We start from the raw sequence: 17,531 nt of genomic DNA, 5'->3' as shown, positions 1-17,531 counted from the left end.
TTTCGTCAGGACTTTATTCCCAACAATCCGTTCCTTTTAGCCGGTACGTCCTTGGCAGTGTCGCTCGGCTGCATCTGATCTGGTAAAGTGACTCGGTCCTGTAGAGTGATCCGGTTCGGACAAGGCATACCGAGGGCGTGTTCCCTGGTAATTAAATCACGTGGTTATTTTTAGGTAACCGGATTAACTAGACGGAGGACCTTAAGTCACGTGGTTGAGTTATTGGCGTCCACGGTCAGTTAAGCGACCCGCCGCGTCACGGAATTATCCATGTGTGACGGCCTACAATTCCAGGGATATATGTATATATATATATATATATATATATATATATATATATATATATATATATATATATATATATATATATATATATATATATATATATTGTTACGGATTTCAGAATCCGGTCTGATGAATGCATCCACACATCCAGGTCCTCACACAGTTATTTCCTTCAATACATGTTCAGATTAGCCCCATCCCCATGTCTATTGGGATCTTAAATGTGATGCGTTGAGAATGGTAAAGGATAGATCCCCTTTCTTATGGGAAGCTTTTTTCTTCACGACAGACACGTTCACACAAATTTCTTTCACGAGCTCTGAAGCCTGCCCTCATTTTTCCTCAGCAACATTCTTTCACAAGCTCTGAAGTCTGCCCGCGAGAGGGTGCACGGCAAAGCTTGGTGCTGGCGACGGACGCGACATGCACGCACGCATTTTCAGGACGTTTTCACTTCACGGACGACTTTCTGGTGAGCGAGACGATTCTCCCCCTCCCCTCCCCTCCCCCTGAATTATCTGCTGGGTACCCTTGTCTGCGTTTAGCTGTAAGTTAACCTCCGATGAGCATCTGCTCTTTGTCTCTTTCCTGGCATTTTGATTGATTTTGCTTTGAAATTCTTTATTTACCTCAGCAAATAAAAAGTTATTTTTATTTATTTATTTATCTTATTATTAATAAATTATTTGTCGATTTCCAACCTGTCCCTGTTTGTCCTTTCCTATTGGTCTAGCATTGTCCAAACCGAGATAGACTGGGAGGTAATTACCACAGATTTGACCAAAAAATCATCGGCACGCACCAGCGGTTAAAACGCTCAGCCGCCCAAATTAAAATCTAATCAGATAACATTGGTGCTTTGCCGAGGACGCAATCCCCGCTCAAGTAACCACGTGACCTCTAGTTAAATGGAATAATTAGACTGCGGACACTGGAACTCGTGGTTTTAAAACAACCCACCATACCATAATGTTAATTGTGAGCAGTGGCCCCAGGTCTGGCTCGACCAAGGACAACTGGGGATTATTCCCCCTGAGTGACAAGCTGGTGTCTCGGTATCCAAAGCCGTAACTATATATATATATATATATATATATATATATATATATATATATATATATATATATATATATGTATATATATATGTATATGTATATATGTATGTATGTATATATATGTATGTATATATATATATATATATGTATATATATGTATATATATATATATATATATATATATATATATGTATGTATATATATATGTATATATGTATGTATATGTATATATATATGTATATATGCATATGTATATATATATGTATATATATATGTATATGTATATATATGTATATATATATATATATATATGTATATATATATATATATATGTATATATATATATATATATATATACATACATACATACATTACCAGTCAAAAGTTTTAGAACACCCCCATTTTTCCAGTTTTTACTGAAATTTAAGCAGTTCAAGTCTAGTGAATAACCTAAAATGGTACAAAGCGAAGCGGTAAACTGCCAGAGGTTAAAAAAAGTTTAGGTTTCCAAACATTGAAAAATAATGTAAATTTCAGAGTTGTTAAAAAGGCCCTTTTCAAGGAACAAGTAATGGGTTTGCAACTGCAGCTGTTCTGCAGCAATGGAAGTAAATTAAGCCTTGAAAGTTGATGCAAACAATTTCTACAGGTGTCCCAACTTTTGTTGATTAGTTACAAGCCCTCTGTCTATATAAAAGCAGTGTTGGAACACACTGTGTTGCTACACCCTCTGAAGCATTATTTGGACAACATTGCACTGCAGGAAGTAGTGTATTGCTAACATAATGGTGAGAAAAAGACAATTAACAAAGGAAGACAGACAGACCATTATAACCCTTCAAAGTGTAGGTCTTTCCTTTAGAGATATTGCAAAGGAATCCAAGGTGTCAGTGAGTACAGTTTCCTACACCATCAAAAGGCACTTGGAAATTGGAGGAAACTCTGACACGAAGAGGTGTGGCAGACCCAAAGCCAAACACAATCAGAAGACAAGTCTCTGAGAGTCAACAGCTTGCGTGATCGGTGGCTCACAAGGCCAGCAGCTTCAAGCACAGCTTAACACTGGTCGATGTAAGGAAGTCTCAGTTTCAACTGTGAAGAGAAGACTTCGAGCTGCAGGTTTGACAGGTCGAGTGGCAGTAAGAAAGCCATTGCTAAGATGGCAAAATAATAAAAAGAGGCTTGCCTGGGCCATGAAGCACCGCCAGTGAACTACTGAAAACTGGAAGAAGGTCTAATGGACCGATGAATAAAAATTTGAAATCTTCGGTTCATCACGCAGGGTTTTTGTACGCCGTCGAGTAGGCGAAAGGATGGTTCCTCAGTGTGTGACACCAACTGTCAAACATGGAGGAGGAAGCGTGATGATCTGGGGCTCTTTTGCTGGATCCAGAGTCGGTGACTTGCGCAGAGTGACTGGCACCCTGAACCAAAAGGGCTACCACAGCATTTTTCAGCGCCATACAATACCCTCTGGTCTACGCTTACTTGGTCAGGGGTTTATCCTACAGCAAGATAACGACCCAAAATATACCTCCAGGCAATGTCAGAACTACCAAATAAGAAAAGAACAAGATGGTAGGCTTCAAATCAGGGAATGGCCCGCACAGTCTCTAGACTTAAACCCCATCGAGTTGGTTTAGGATGAACTGGACAGAAGGGTGAAAGCAAAGCAACCTACAAGTGCAACACATTTGTGGGAACTTCTGCAACAGTGTTGGGAAGAACTTTTCGAACAATATTTGATTTCCATTGTAGAAAGAATGCCACGTGTATGTTCGGCTGTTATATGCAGGGGGTTGACTCAGCCTGTCATCCTTCGGAGGTCGGCAAAATGAGTACCAGTGTACTGGGCCGGTGTATACCCCTGTTAAAATAGGTGTTCCATATCCCTGTGTCGTAAGAGGCGACCAGGGTTGCGTCAGAAAGGGCATCCGGCGTAAAACATGTGCCAAATCACTATGCGGATCATACGGATGATCCGCTGTGGCGACCACGAAACGGCAGCAGCCGAAAGAAGAAGAAGAAGAAGATGTTCGGCTGTTATATCTGTAAAAGGTGGCTACTTTGATGAGTCAAAAATTTAGATTAAATTTTGTTCAACAAAACGATTCCATGATTTCTTTTTTAGATCCTCATGGAGGATCTCTAAGTCTTACTCACGTTGTTCTTCATCTTCTTCTTGTGGACTTTTTTGTTTCACAGCCTACAGTTTTCATCGAAACTTCCTGAAACTTGGCGCATATACATATATATATATATATATATATATATATATATATATATATATATATATATATATATATATATATATATATATATATGTAAAAATACCCTGTACAGACAATAACCTTCTCCGATTTTGAAAATTCCTTCTAGAAAAAAAGTTATGACGTCAAAATATCTCCGCTTATGTAAATCGCCTAAAAATTTATCTCCGAAAATAGGCAATCTTTTTGACTTCTGTTTGCGGAAATCAACCAGGGCATCAGCAGAGAGGAATTACCGCACATATGATACATCACTATGACGTCATATCAATTTTTATGATGTCATTCCTATTTTTTGACATTTTTTGTTTCACAACCCAGAGTTTTCATTGGATCTTCGTGAAACTTGCCATGTATATGCAGAAAGCCCTCGCGCAGGCAGTAAGCATCTCCGATTTTGGAAATTCTTCCCAGAAAAAAAGTTGATGTCATAATATCGCCGCTAATGGAAATCGTCTATACCATTATCTCCGAAACTAGGCAAGCTGTTTGGATTTTGTTTGCGGGAATCAAGCTGGGCATTAGCACACATAATTTATCGCAAACCTGATGCATCACAATGACGTCATATTCGTTTTTATGACGTCATCATTAAGAGGATGAGGATCTTAGCTAATTTGAGCTTGTTATCTGCAATTGTTTATTTGTTCTATGTTTTAATTTCAGAGTACATTGAAACATTAACCTGCTTAAATTTCAGTAAAAACGGGAGAAATGGGTGTGTTCTAAAACTTATGACCGGTAGAGTACATTAGAAGTGCTGATGCTAAAACAAACTGTCATGCTTTGGACATGTCACGTGTAAATCAAACTAAAGTCTGGAGAAATCAATCAAGCTGGGAATGGTTGAGGGAAAAAGAGGAATAGGCAGACCTTATATGTGCTGAATGGATGGGGGTAAAGGCTGCAACGAGGCTCTTTCTCTACCAGAGCTTCGTGAAGCAGGGCAGGATAGGGATGTTTGGAGAAATCTGATCATGAATGTCACCAGAAGTCAGACATGACTTGACGGAACAAGATAACTGGATAACTAATTCCAATTTAAACTTATCTACTGATAACGCTGCAACACATTTCCAAGGTGACATTTACATTCCATGCATTTACTGCTCCAAGTGAAAGACTTATCCCATACCTCATCCAGACCCAAATGCATGTGTGAGAGAGCACAGAAGTCCAAACTCTCCTCTTCTTTATTCTAAGACTGGCCGCTGCTTCCTTCACTCTCTTTTTTTGCTGAAAGACTCCACTGCATCTACCTTGTCCTTGCCATTCATCTTCTTTAAAACATCTTCATCATATCCCCTCATCTTTCAAATCTAATCAGCTCCTTTCTAAATTAAAAAAATCCTCTCTCCTTCAGCCGCTCCTCATAGCTTAGTCGAGCTCGGCCTGGAATCAATCTAATCGCTCGACGCTGAACCGTCTCTCTGGCAACGACTGTCTATCATTCCTCAGATGTGGTGACCAAAACTAAATACAATATTCCAGATGAGACCTCACTAAATCCCTGCACCGTGTTACCACGACCTGTTTTAATTTATAATATCCTCCTCTGACCTCTGTGAATGAAATCTAAAACCGTATTCACTTTATAATTAGAGATAATTGTGGAACTGTGCCTATGGCTATCCCTTATCATTGATTCATAATGATCCCTCATTTCCTCCATGAGGGAATTTTATTACCTCCGCCACCAAAGGTGCATGGAGATCATGCTTTCATCCCTGTTTGTCAGTCTATCTGTTTGTTTGTTTGTTTGTTTGTCTGTGAGCAGAATATCTCCAAAAGATGTGGACGGATTGGGATGAAACTTGGTGGACAGGTTGGGAGTGTGACAAGGACGAATTGGTTCGATTTTGCTGAAGATCCGAATCTGGCTATGATAAATTTGTCAGTGATTCTTCACCATTGAGAGATGGAGCCAAAAACGATATACAGTATATCACGATATCTCAAAAAGTTGCGGACAACTTATGACAAACCGAGGTGGATGAGTTGGTTTGGTGACAAGAACAAGCCGATTCGATTTTGGTTCATGTCTGGATCCACATCCATCCTATCTGTGGGGTACAAAATGTAAACTGTTCAACCTTGCGGAGGTATGCTTTCCACTGAGTGCCGTTCTAGTTGTATTATATACAGTGTTGAGACTTGTGGAGGACCTACAACATAGAACGGATCAGGACGCAACAGAACGAAAAGAAAAGCAGAAATAGAGAGTGGGTTGGGGGGGGGGGCAGGAGCACACACTAATAGCAGGGTTTAGGGACAAAATAGAGGGAGATGGAGAAATAAGGTATGTGGGGAAGAATGAGGGCAAGGGGAAGACACAGGGGGTGAACAAGAGACACAGATCTTGCCAGGATGATTATCAAAAAGCATATTTCTTGCATATTCTGGTAACCACTGCAAGGTAACCCTCGAGCCAGCCCGTTCCAAATGGTCCAGGTCAACTTGAAGCCCCCTGACAATGATATGAGCGGATGGGTGTTTTGCACTCATGCTTGCAGAGCACTTTTTAGCGAATTGGATAATTTCAGGAATCAGTGAAAGCCAAATGTGTAACCCCAAACACAATTCGCACGCAGCATTGAAAAAGCCTTCTGCATTGAAAGCGGAGCAGTGATGTGATGTTCCACCCGACCAGGACCAGGGGTATTTCAATTCGCACACACAAAAACCTGAGACCATCTTCGGGTCTATCTTTGAGTCGTTAACGTAGGTAGTCGCTCCATCTTCAGAATTGATGGATGAAACACACAAGGAAATTAGGCGCAGGTGGAGGCCATTCAGCCCATAATGCCTGCACCACATCAACACCACACTCATTTATCAATAGATCAAAACAAGAAAAATGCAAAATGCTTTTTTTTTTGTTTTTTTTTTTTTGTCGGGTTTGTTTTTTAGATCCTCGTGGAGGATCTCAGTCTTACTCACGTTGTTCTTCATCTTCTTCTTGTGGACTTTTTTGTTTCACAGCCTAAAGTTTTCATTAAAACGTCCTGAAACTTGGCATATATATATATATATATATATATATATATATATATATATATATATATATATATATATATATATATATATATATATATATATATATATATATATGTAAAAATACCCTGCGCAGACAGTAACCATCTCCGATTTTGAAAATTCCTCCGAGAAAAAAAGTTATGACGTCAAAATATCTCCGCTAATGGAAATCGCCGAAAAAATTATCTCCGAAACTAGGCAAGCTTTTTGAATTGTTTGCGGGAATCGAACAGGGCATTAGCAGAGATGAATTACCGCACATATGATACATCACTATGACGTCATATCAATTTTTCTGACGTCATTCCTATTTTTTGACATTTTTTGTTTCACAACCCAGAGTTTTTATCGGATCTTCGTGAAACTTGCCATGTATATGCAGAAAGCCCACGCGCAGGCAGTAACCATCTCCGATTTTGGAAATTCTTCCTAGAAAAAAAGTTGACGTCATAATATCTCCGCTAATGGAAATCGCCAATACCATTATGTCCGAAACTAGGCAAGCTGTTTGAATTCTGTTTGCGGGAATCAAGCCGGGCATTAGCACAGATCATTTATCGCAAACCTGATACATCACAATGACGTCATATTCGTTTTTATGACGTCATCATTAAGAGGATGAGGATCTTAGGTCATTTGAGCTTGTTTCTTTCCAGGGGAGAGGGCATGGGTGAAGACGGTCTTGGGTTTAAAAACACATAACATCAACCACACAACAACCCTTATCAAGACCCCCACAAACAACAACACTGCGTACACGGACGCATGCAGTCACCCATCAATGCTCAAGCTCCCTAAAAGTCCTGCCAACATCCCCCGATACCCCTCTATCTCCAATACTTCCAGGTACCTATCGAATTACAATTTCCACTTATCTACCGTTCCTGCTACCACTGCACTACTTTTCCAGGGAGACCATTCCATGCATTAACTACTCTCTTGAGTGAAAGACCCCTACCTTCCTCCCCTCTTAACTCTCTCCTTTTCTCTCAGGGTATAAATAATCTGCACTTATTTTACCTGACACCCTTCAACATCTTTAACATGTCCATCATAATATCATCTCCTCGTCACCGCCTCCTTTTTAGTGTATAAAGCCCTGTCTCCTTCAGCCGCTCCTCATCGCTTAGTCGAATGTAGTCTGGAGAGGTGTTGCCATTCCATGCATTTGTTTGCGACTATCTTCCTGAGTATTTCTCCTATTCACAATCACTTGTCTGGTTTTTTGATTCCTGTTGGTGGCCCGAATATAATTATTTCGTATCATTGGACAGTGAAACCGTAAAACAACAACAACAACAACAACAACAACAACAACAACAACAACAACAACAACAACAACAACAGCAACAACAGCAACCACAACCACAACACCGGCTGCACCGTTTGAACTTTGAACGTAGCTCGCTCAATTCGATGGTAGAAATCTGGCAGAACGGTTCGAACCGTTTTTACAATCGCGAAAATGGCTCAACAAGTTAAGAAAAAGCTTCGGTCCGTTTTCTTCAAGCGGTGTATGATCAGCCCCAACGTATGTGCTGTCTGCCACGTCTGACGGTGTTTGGATCGAGTGACTCGTTTTTCAGCCCTCTTCATTTCCCCAGTTTTGTCCGCCCCTTCAGCTCCACAGTACGCTTCTTTGTACGATTTCCGAGTTTGTCTTGTACGATTTTTGTACAAGTCAATTAGTTTTAGTATAATAAAATAATTGGTGTTATAATTATTGATGTGAGTTGTCACATTGGTTCGAGCGGTGTATACGTTCGTTGATTTTCCCGCGTTTTTTGAACCTCCACTTCCTCCTCCTCCCCCCATTGAAGCGTTTCCGGTGTCGGTGTTTTTTTATTTTTTATTTTATTCAAACAACTTAAAACGATCCCAGTTTTTCGCGGCACGAATTCCAAAGAAAATCATCGCGATTATTATCGATAAAATAATTACACTTTCGATTCACTCTTCGAATTATAGATACAAAGGTCATTCTGGGACCTTTTCACACAAATCGAACGATTAAATAGCGGATGGCATCGGGGGAAAAGGGTGGTGGGAAGTTTTGTTTAAAATGGGAGGCACATCGTCCCCTTCGTAATCCCCTCAGAGACTCACATTTATCGCCCCCCCGTGTCATGTACCACCTTGCGGAGTCTTCTTGAAACCGTCAAGTAGGCCAAAGATAGTACATTGAATTCGCAAGTGTGTCTTTTATTCTTTTTCGTGATGACGTGAGGAAGAGGCTCCACCAGAGTAAAAGGGAATCGTACTTGTTTTTGGCGGGTGGGCGGCCATTTCGCTCGATACAGCATTCGTCAGAAAAATATATTTGTACTGAATAGATATTAAATCCTGTTCAGAAATTTGCTTTCCTTCGTCACATGTTCGATATCACGTAATAAACGTGACGGGAGGGAAAACGCACACGTAGCGGGACTGCCAACTACACCGTCATGGCCACCACACCGTTAGCCATGTTTTGTTCACCGCGGTGAACGGTTTGTGAGAGCTGTGAACGTGTCAAAATGGATTCGGGTTCTATCGATAGACGTTTCCGCTTTTGATTGCTAACTTCGGATCTTGATGGCCACTGTCGGTGATCAATTACTCGACGTGCGATTTACAGTGGCTTCGCGCATGCGCACCGGCCTGGTGAGCGGCAGTGATGGCGTCTCTTTGACACTCTCCACTTCAGCTCTCCTTTACCGTTCTCTCCGGTCTGTGCCGCTCCCCCGTTGTATCCCGTATTCCGTCCGCCAGCTTGTCTGCGTGCATCTTCCCCTGTCCATTGCCGCCGTGTCCGATATTTGCGCTTTCGGGGCTTTGCACGGCCGATCGCTGGTCCCTCCTTCAGGGAGAGGGACTGCGCGGCACGCCAGAGAGGAGGAGAGTGACGGGCAGGGAAGGAGGGAAGCGGAGAGTGAGGTGAGGAGGAAGAAGTGAATTGAGAGAGAGCGGCGAAGGTGGGAAAAGGGAGCAAGAGGGGTGGGGGTTAGGGGTGGGGGTAGTGGGGGTTTCGTTGGGATTGAGAGTTGGTGGTGAGTAGAGGGAGAGCAGCGTGCGGTGGAGGTGTGGAGGTGGGGGCGAGAGTGGTGTTTGAGGGGGTTTGGAAAAGCACGGACATCTACACAAACTAATGGGCACCTCGTAACCCCATCATGGACAAAGTGGTTTACGATCTCGACACTTCCGGAGGACTCATGGAGGTATGCTCTTGCATCAAAATACGTTCCCTGCACACGCTGTTATTCCCCGTGCTCCCCGCCTCCAGCCGGCCCGTGCTCCCCGCCGCCGACCCGTGATCCACGTCGCCGGCCCGTGCTCCCCGCCGTTGGCCCGTGCTCCCCGCCGTGGCCCGTGCTCCCCGCCGTTGGCCCGTGCTCCCCGCCGTTGGCCCGTGCTCCCCGCCGTGGCCCGTGCTCCCCGCCGTGGCCCGTGCTCCCCGCCGTGGCCCGTGCTCCCCGCCGTGGCCCGTGCTCCCCGCCGTGGCCCGTGCTCCCCGCCGTGGCCCGTGCTCCCCGCCGTGGCCCGTGCTCCCCGCCGTGGCCCGTGCTCCCCGCCGCGGCCCGCACACCCCATCGCCGGCCCGCGCTCCCCGCCTCCAGCCGGCCCGCGCTCCCCGCCTCCAGCCGGCCCCCGCTCCCCGCCTCCAGCCGGCCCGCGCTCCCCGCCGCCGCCCCGCGCTCCCCGCCGCCGCCCCGCGCTCCCCGCCGCCGCCCCGCGCTCCCCGCCGCTGCCCCCGTTCCCCGCCGCCTCCCCCGTCCCCCGCCGTCACCCCCTGCGCCCCGCCGTTAGGCCTGAATTTCCTCACCATCGCCCCCCTGCACCTTACTGCCGAGCTCACACTCCGCCATCGCCTCCCACATCCTGCTGCGAGACCCGCACTTCGCCACCCCCTTCACACTCCCTGTTGCTCCCGCCTGCACTCCATCGTCACCACGCACGCAGGCTTCACCCCCCATCCTGCACTTCGCCGCTGCCCTCCTCACTCCGCCATCTCTCCCCTCTCATTCCGCCATCGCCCCCCCCCCAACACTCTGCCATCACCATCTGCCTTTCATTCTGCATTCCACCCCCACACTCCGCCATTGCCGCTCCTGCCGTAGTTCCACACAATGTTGCCAGAGATAGTTGACTGCAACAGCGACCGCCATAACTTGTCCGATGCTGTTGCCCATAACAGCAGGTGCCGTCAGTCTCCGCCACAGCACACGCTGCCGTTGCCCGCAAAAGCACGCCCTACCTTCACACTGTACACTCTGCCATCAGGCCCATTGCCTGCTCTCAATCGCCTACGCCCGTGCCAGTGTCCGCTCTCAGTCGCCCGTGCCAGTGTCCGCTCTCAGTCGCCCGTGCCAGTGCCCGCTCTCAATCGCCATCACCACCCGCTCTCAATCGCCGTCGCCCATGCCAGTGCCCGCTCTCAATCGCCGTTGCCCGTGCCAGTGCCCGCTCTCAATCGCCGTTGCCCGTGCCAGTGCCCGCTCTCAATCGCCGTTGCCCGTGCCAGTGCCCGCTCTCAATCGCCGTCGCCCGTGCTCGCTCTCAATCGCCGTCGCCCGTGCCAGTGTCCACTCTCAATCGCCGTCGCCCATGCCAGTGCCTGCTCTCAATCGCCGTCGCCCGTGCCATTGCCCGCTCTCAATCGCCGTCGCCCGTGCAAGTGCCCGCTCTCACTCTTCGGCGCCCGCGACACCTCCCGCTCACTCTTCGGCACTCGCAACACCGCCCGCTCTCACTCTTTGGCGCCCGCGACACCGCCCGCTCTCACTCTTCGGCACCGTGACAGTGCCTGCTCTCACTCTTCGGCGGCCGTGACACTGCCCGCTCTCATTCTTTGGTGACCGCGACACCGCCCACTCTCATTCTTCGGTGACCGCGACACCGCCCGCTCTCATTCTTCAGTGACCGCAACATCCCCCGCTCTCATTCTTCGGCGACACCACCCGCTCTCATTCTTCGGTGCCCACGACGTGCCCGCTCTCATCCGTCGGCACCCCCAACACTGCTTGTTGTGTTCACCCACAACAGTGTCTGCCGTTGATGCCCACACTTTCCATTGATGCCTACTACAGTGCTTGCTGTCTGCTCGTAACAGTGCCTGCCGTCTATGCCCGCAAGAGCACCTGTGATGCCCACGTGCCGCGGTGTTTGCCGCGCCATCACCCCTGGAGTTTCCAGCATCCACGATTTAGCTGCATGCCCCCCTCCTCCCCTCCTCCCCTCCCCCTCCACCCCTCATCAGCACCCTGCTGTTGTCCCTCACACCTGGCTTTGACTGCTTTCACAGTCCTTTTTTGTTTTTTCGCCATTGACCTGTTTCTTCTCTGTTTTCCCTCAATGCGTTTCTTCTGCAGCAAATCCAAGCTCTTGTGGCTCCACCAAAGAGTGAGAACGGAGGACCTCGGCGTGGAGAGCGGGAGAGGGAGCGTGAAAGAGAGCGGGAACGGGAGAGGGAGAGGAGAGTGGGAAGAGCAAGTAACAGAGATACTTGTGACAGCTGTAAAGAGGGGGGAGATCTGTTGTGTTGTGACCGATGTCCTGCATCTTTCCATCTGCATTGCTGGTAAGACATTGTTACATGATGTCCAGGGGTTCACACAATTTTTTTAAATTAGGTTCTCCATTGAGTGCCAGCAGAAATGGTTTGGTACTCACAGAAATTTTTTTGTCAGCTTCAAGCACGCTCGTCTGCTTTCCCAATCGCCACTGAGATTTTTTAACGCACCTCTCAGCTTTGTATGCATCTTACTCCTCTGTAAGCACTCTCTCAGAGCGCCCGCTCCAGATGAGAGACTTGCAAACCGCTCTTTCGTTCTGGATGCTCTTGCGTCTCCTCTTCTTCCTCTTCGCTCGTGTGTTCTCCTTAGATTTTTTTTTAATCTTAAAAACTGTAAGCTTATAAATTATATTGTTATAATTCATTAATTTAATTTTGCACACTTCAATTTTGAAATCGCAATTTCTCAGAAGTATCACGGAAGAATCTTATCTCCACGAGATGAGAAAACCTTCCATCAAAAGCCTCTGCTGTGCTTGTGCTTTCTGAACATCTATGAAGTACACAGTTAGTTGTGTTGTTTTTACCACGCATGAGTACATGAGTACCAGTTATGTGAACCGCTGATGATTGCATTCGTTGTGCTTGAAAATCCCTGTGAAGCACTGATGTTATATGTTTGCCTGAATGTGTTTTTTCTTCCCTGTCATCAATATTTTATTCCATTTTTAACCCTGTGCTTTTTGAAAACTCGAGAGTTCATATAAGAGGATACCCCACGCATCGTTTAACCTGAACTAAACTGGGTTATTTTGAGCTTTCCCTGACTGGGGGCGGGGGGGGGGCTCCCAGGCCCGCCCCCTTTCACATCTCTGCCCTTGATGGTCCATTGAACTTGAATGGTCCAGGACTGAACAGTCCAGTGAATTTCCTCCCAGCTCCCCCCCCTCCTCCTTTCCCAGTGCAGTTGGAGCTAAATGTAGACAGGTTGCTTTGCCGTTCACATGGAGTGGGGAGGGAGGGGAGGGGTAACATTCTTGAAAATTCCCATCAACCGCAAATTGCAAACTCCGGGGGGGGGGAAAAACATTTTGTAATGGGGAAAATAGGGTTGGGACTTCAACTTTAAAATTTGTAATAAACTGCACCCTTAAGTAACATGTTTGTGCACTGTTTTTGTGCTATTTATTTTCATTAGGAAAAGAGTTAAGAACATAAAATCTATTATAATTTTTCTGCATTATTATATCACTAGCAAATACCACCCGTTGCTTCGGTGCCGGTAATATTAAAGGGAGGAGGGAGAAAAAGATGGGGGAAGAGGGAGAGAGGGGTGGGAGAGAGAGTAAAGAAGTGAAGGGGAAAGAAGGGAGGAGGGTGGGGGAAGGGAAGACAGTGTGAGGTGAGAGGAAGAGAAGGCAGATGTGTGGTGGAGCGTTAAATACGATTCATACTGTCTCGGGAAATGATTTCTGCATAGAATAACTGTGAAGATGGAAAAAAATAATGTCTGAGATCCATTTTCTACCGGTCAAACTAAAATACCACCCAGAGACAAACTCCCGTCCAGACATAAATACCACCCGGACACCCGGAGCCAAGCTGTCTGGAGACGAGCACCGACGGGACGCGTCTGGAGACTAGCACCGACGGGACGCGTCTGGAGACGAGCACCGACGGGACGCGTCTGGAGACGAGCACCGACGGGACGCGTCTGGAGACGAGCACCGACGGGACGCGTCTGGAGACGAGCACCGACGGGACGCGTCTGGAGACGAGCACCGACGGGACGCGTCTGGAGACGAGCACCGACGGGACGCGTCTGGAGACGAGCACCGACGGGACGCGTCTGGAGACGAGCACCGACGGGACGCGTCTGGAGACGAGCACCGACGGGACGCGTCTGGAGAGGATCATCGACGGGACGCGTCTGGAGACGAGCTGGCCGGAGACAAACACCATTCAACATAACGTGTGTGTGTGTGTGTGTGTGTGTGTGTGTGTGTGTGTGTGTGTGTGTGTGTGTGTGTGTGTGTGTGTGTGTGTGTGTGTGTGTGTGTGTGTGTGTGTGTGTGTGTGTGGGTGGGTGTGTGTGTGTGTGTAAAGAAAGTGTGATGTGGGTGGGAGGGTGCTGCACTGTATTGGGAAAGGGTAGAGCAAGAATGGGACAGAGGAAGAGGGGTGAACATCGGGAGTTAGCAGAGAGAATATGTTCTGCTTTATGGACCACGCACGCACGCACGCACGCATGCACGCACACGTGCTTGGCTGACATTAGCAGGTTGTAGTCGGTGTGATCACCAATTGCAGTACTTATAGACAACCCAAAAACCTTGAGTATCTTCACCGAAAAACAACGTTGCACTTCCATCGATGCTTCAGGGTTGTGTTCACAAACATTATTCTTTATAAACAGCTGCGTGTGATGGGTGGAAAAATAATTTGGCTTGTAATTTAGAAAACAGGTTAATGTGGCAAACGGCTTGGAAATCTGGGTGTTATTTCACAACTCGCTCAAGGTGACTGAGCACAAACGGCTCGCTCAGGGTGACGGAGCACGGGCCGCTCGCTCGGGGTTACGGTGCCCGGGCCGCTCGCTCGGGGTGACGGTGCACGGGCCGCTCGCTCGGGGTGACGGTGCCCGGGCCGCTCGCTCGGGGTGACGGTGCACGGGCCGCTCGCTCGGGGTGACGGTGCACGGGCCGCTCGCTCGGGGTGACGGTGCACGGGCCGCTCGCTCGGGGTGACGGTGCACTGGCCGCTCGCTCGGGGTGACTGTGCACTGGCCGCTCGCTCGGGGTGACGGTGCACTGGCCGCTCGCTCGGGGTGACGGTGCACTGGCCACTCGCTCGGGGTGACGGTGCACTGGCCGCTCGCTCGGGGTGACGGTGCACTGGCCGCTCGCTCGGGGTGACGGTGCACTGGCCGCTCGCTCGGGGTGACGGTGCACTGGCCGCTCGCTCGGGGTGACGGTGCACTGGCCGCTCGCTCGGGGTGACGGTGCACTGGCCGATCGCTCGGGGTGACGGTGCACGGGCCGCTCGTTTTGCCTGCTCGTCTGTGCACGCGTCACATGGTACATCGGGTCTGGGTCCGCACAAACGTTTTAACTTTTTTTAATACGTCTGTTTTTTTTTTCATTTTTATTTTTTACCAGATTTGCTTTAATTCCCTGTGTCGCACATCGCGAAACCTCCAAAAATATAGACACAGATCTGGGAGACGCTAGTACCTCTGCAGGACAGAGCATGAGGTCTAGCAGTGAATGCATTATATCATGAAGCTGGTTGAGTTTGGCACGTTCCTCAATTTTTGTTCACTCCAGATGATTCTCCAAACAGAAGAAAATGATAAGTTTAATGATTTGGAAATGTCACATTTTCTTGTGTATGTATGAAGAAGGAGGGAACATAAGTTTCGCTTGCTTAAAGTAAATCGGTATATCGGCTTAGTTATGAGACCCGTTATCTCTTTAAATTGTCAGATTTTACAACAGATTTCGACACTTACTTCGTCCGGAGGATATCTGATCCTCAAAACCAAAATAATATTTTGATGATATACTTTAATTAGTCTGTGAGTGTAGATCGTGGAAAATCATATCATATAATGCATGAAATTGCTCCAAGCTCCTAATTTGAAAACGACAGTGTTTACTAAAGCAATATATGCAGTGATTCGTAACTGTGATGAACAGGCATTCGATAATATGAGTGAGGAAAGTGGAAAAAAAACAAAAACTTTCTCGTTAAAAAATCATTGCAGCCTGTTCCAAGTCAAGGTATGGCTGAGCAGGCTAAAAAAACATAGCGGTGGCTTCAGACCCCAGTGAGGTTACCTAAAAAAAAACGCCTTTAAGACCCTAGAGAGCGAGGTGGCCGAGGATCGCCTGATGAAGGATATAATTATATAAGGCCATTAATTATCTTCAAAAGGGGTGTTTTAATTAACCCAAACACCCAATTTTCACTCTTGCACTTCCTTGGGGGTTTTCTTAGTATGCATGCAAAGTTTCAAGCTGCTTGGTTTTATAGTTTTGGAGTTATGGAGGAGACACTGCAACACACACACACACACACACACACACACACACACACACACACACACACACACACACACACACACACACACACACACACACACACACTGACTGACACACACCCATTTGTTGATATAGATGTTGCCAGTGGCTGCTGGTTGCATCATTGCTTGGAGCACTGCTGTGCTGCTGATGCAGTGCCTCCTGTTTCCATTGAGCTGGTACTTATTTTGCCGACCACAGAAGGAGTGTTAATTCAATGGAAACAGGGGTTCAAACTCAGGACCCTATAATCCCAAGCCAGCCATCCTAGCTGCTAAGCCAACACCAGGCTTGTAGCGTCAATCAGCATCATACATTGCCATATGGGCAGCCTCTTCACCAAAAAACACATGCCACATCCTCTCATGCTATATATCAATAGATTGCAGTTTTTGGAAGTAGGCCTACTATGAAGGGGGTTTGTGTTCTACAGTCTTCAAGTATGTAATTCAATTTAAAGAGGTTCAAATGCACATTAATAAATTCCTGGTTTTACTGCCATTTTCCCCAGTGTCTATAACATCACCCTATCTATCTAACATGCCACATTAATTATTCTTGCATGTTGTTTGTATCCTTTATAACATCTTTTAAAATAGTAAGTTTCCTGTTTGGAATGATTTTCAATTTTGGCTGACTGCCAGGCAGGCAGACAGAGTACAAAAATTATCTCACTCCTCTGCACAGTCAAAGAAAATTTTAAATAATTCAAAACAGAAAACGTAGTTTTTAAAGACACCATAAAGAACAAACAACAGGCACGAAGAACGAATACAACGTGTTAAATAAGGTGGTGTAAAAGATACTGCATTGACAGCAATAAACTTCCGAAAAAGTTTTTTTTCAACAACCCTTCAAGTCTTTATTTTATTTAAATTGAGTTATATTAGCAGAGTAGCCACCCTATGGGTGATCGTTACCTTCGCATTCTGCGAAAGGTTATGTTTTGGTCGGCGTGTATTTATTACCTTCGCATTCTGCGAAAGGTTATGTTTTGGTTGGCGTGTATTTATTTATTTATTTATTTATTTATTTATTTGTAATCTTGTGATTCGTATAACTCAAAAAGTATTAAACCGAATTGCATGAAATTTGGTGGGATGATTGGTTATTATCCAGGAAGCATTCGATTAGATTTTGGGATCGTTCGGGTCAAAGGTCAAGGTCAAGGTCACGAAAAGGTCAAAATCGTCTTTTTACGATAACACGGTCAATTTTTATTCAATTTGCATGCAACTAACGCCAAAATGTTCAGAATTCAACGCCTCATCTTGTGATATGCAATATGACACAATGACGCCCATACTCTTGT

At 46.4% G+C, this 17,531-nt stretch overlaps 1 protein-coding gene across 7 annotated transcripts in view; it reads left to right on the top strand.

The window, feature by feature from the left end:
- Window positions 1-8,760: 8,760 nt before the first annotated feature.
- The window catches only part of LOC147034407 (uncharacterized), a 39,840-nt gene continuing 31,069 nt past the window's right edge, over window positions 8,761-17,531 (top strand). For 3 of the 7 annotated variants that reach the window (XM_085882590.1, XM_085882609.1, XM_085882599.1), the window contains exons 1-2: window positions 9,280-9,354; window positions 11,995-12,203. In XM_085882590.1, the coding sequence (XP_085738716.1) occupies window positions 12,174-12,203 (30 nt within the window). In that variant the 5' untranslated portion in view covers window positions 9,280-9,354; window positions 11,995-12,173. Of the gene's footprint in view, window positions 9,563-9,651; window positions 9,844-11,994; window positions 12,204-17,531 lie in introns of those variants that run through there. The other 4 variants (XM_085882559.1, XM_085882567.1, XM_085882575.1 and 1 more) reach the window with 4 other exon arrangements.

Source organism: Eptatretus burgeri, chromosome 1 (genome assembly GCF_056783735.1).
Source record: "Eptatretus burgeri isolate ZD-2024b chromosome 1, Ebu_testis_v1, whole genome shotgun sequence".
In the NCBI taxonomy this organism is placed as follows: Eukaryota; Metazoa; Chordata; class Myxini; order Myxiniformes; family Myxinidae; genus Eptatretus; species Eptatretus burgeri.
This window is presented reverse-complemented; position numbering and strand designations above follow the sequence as displayed.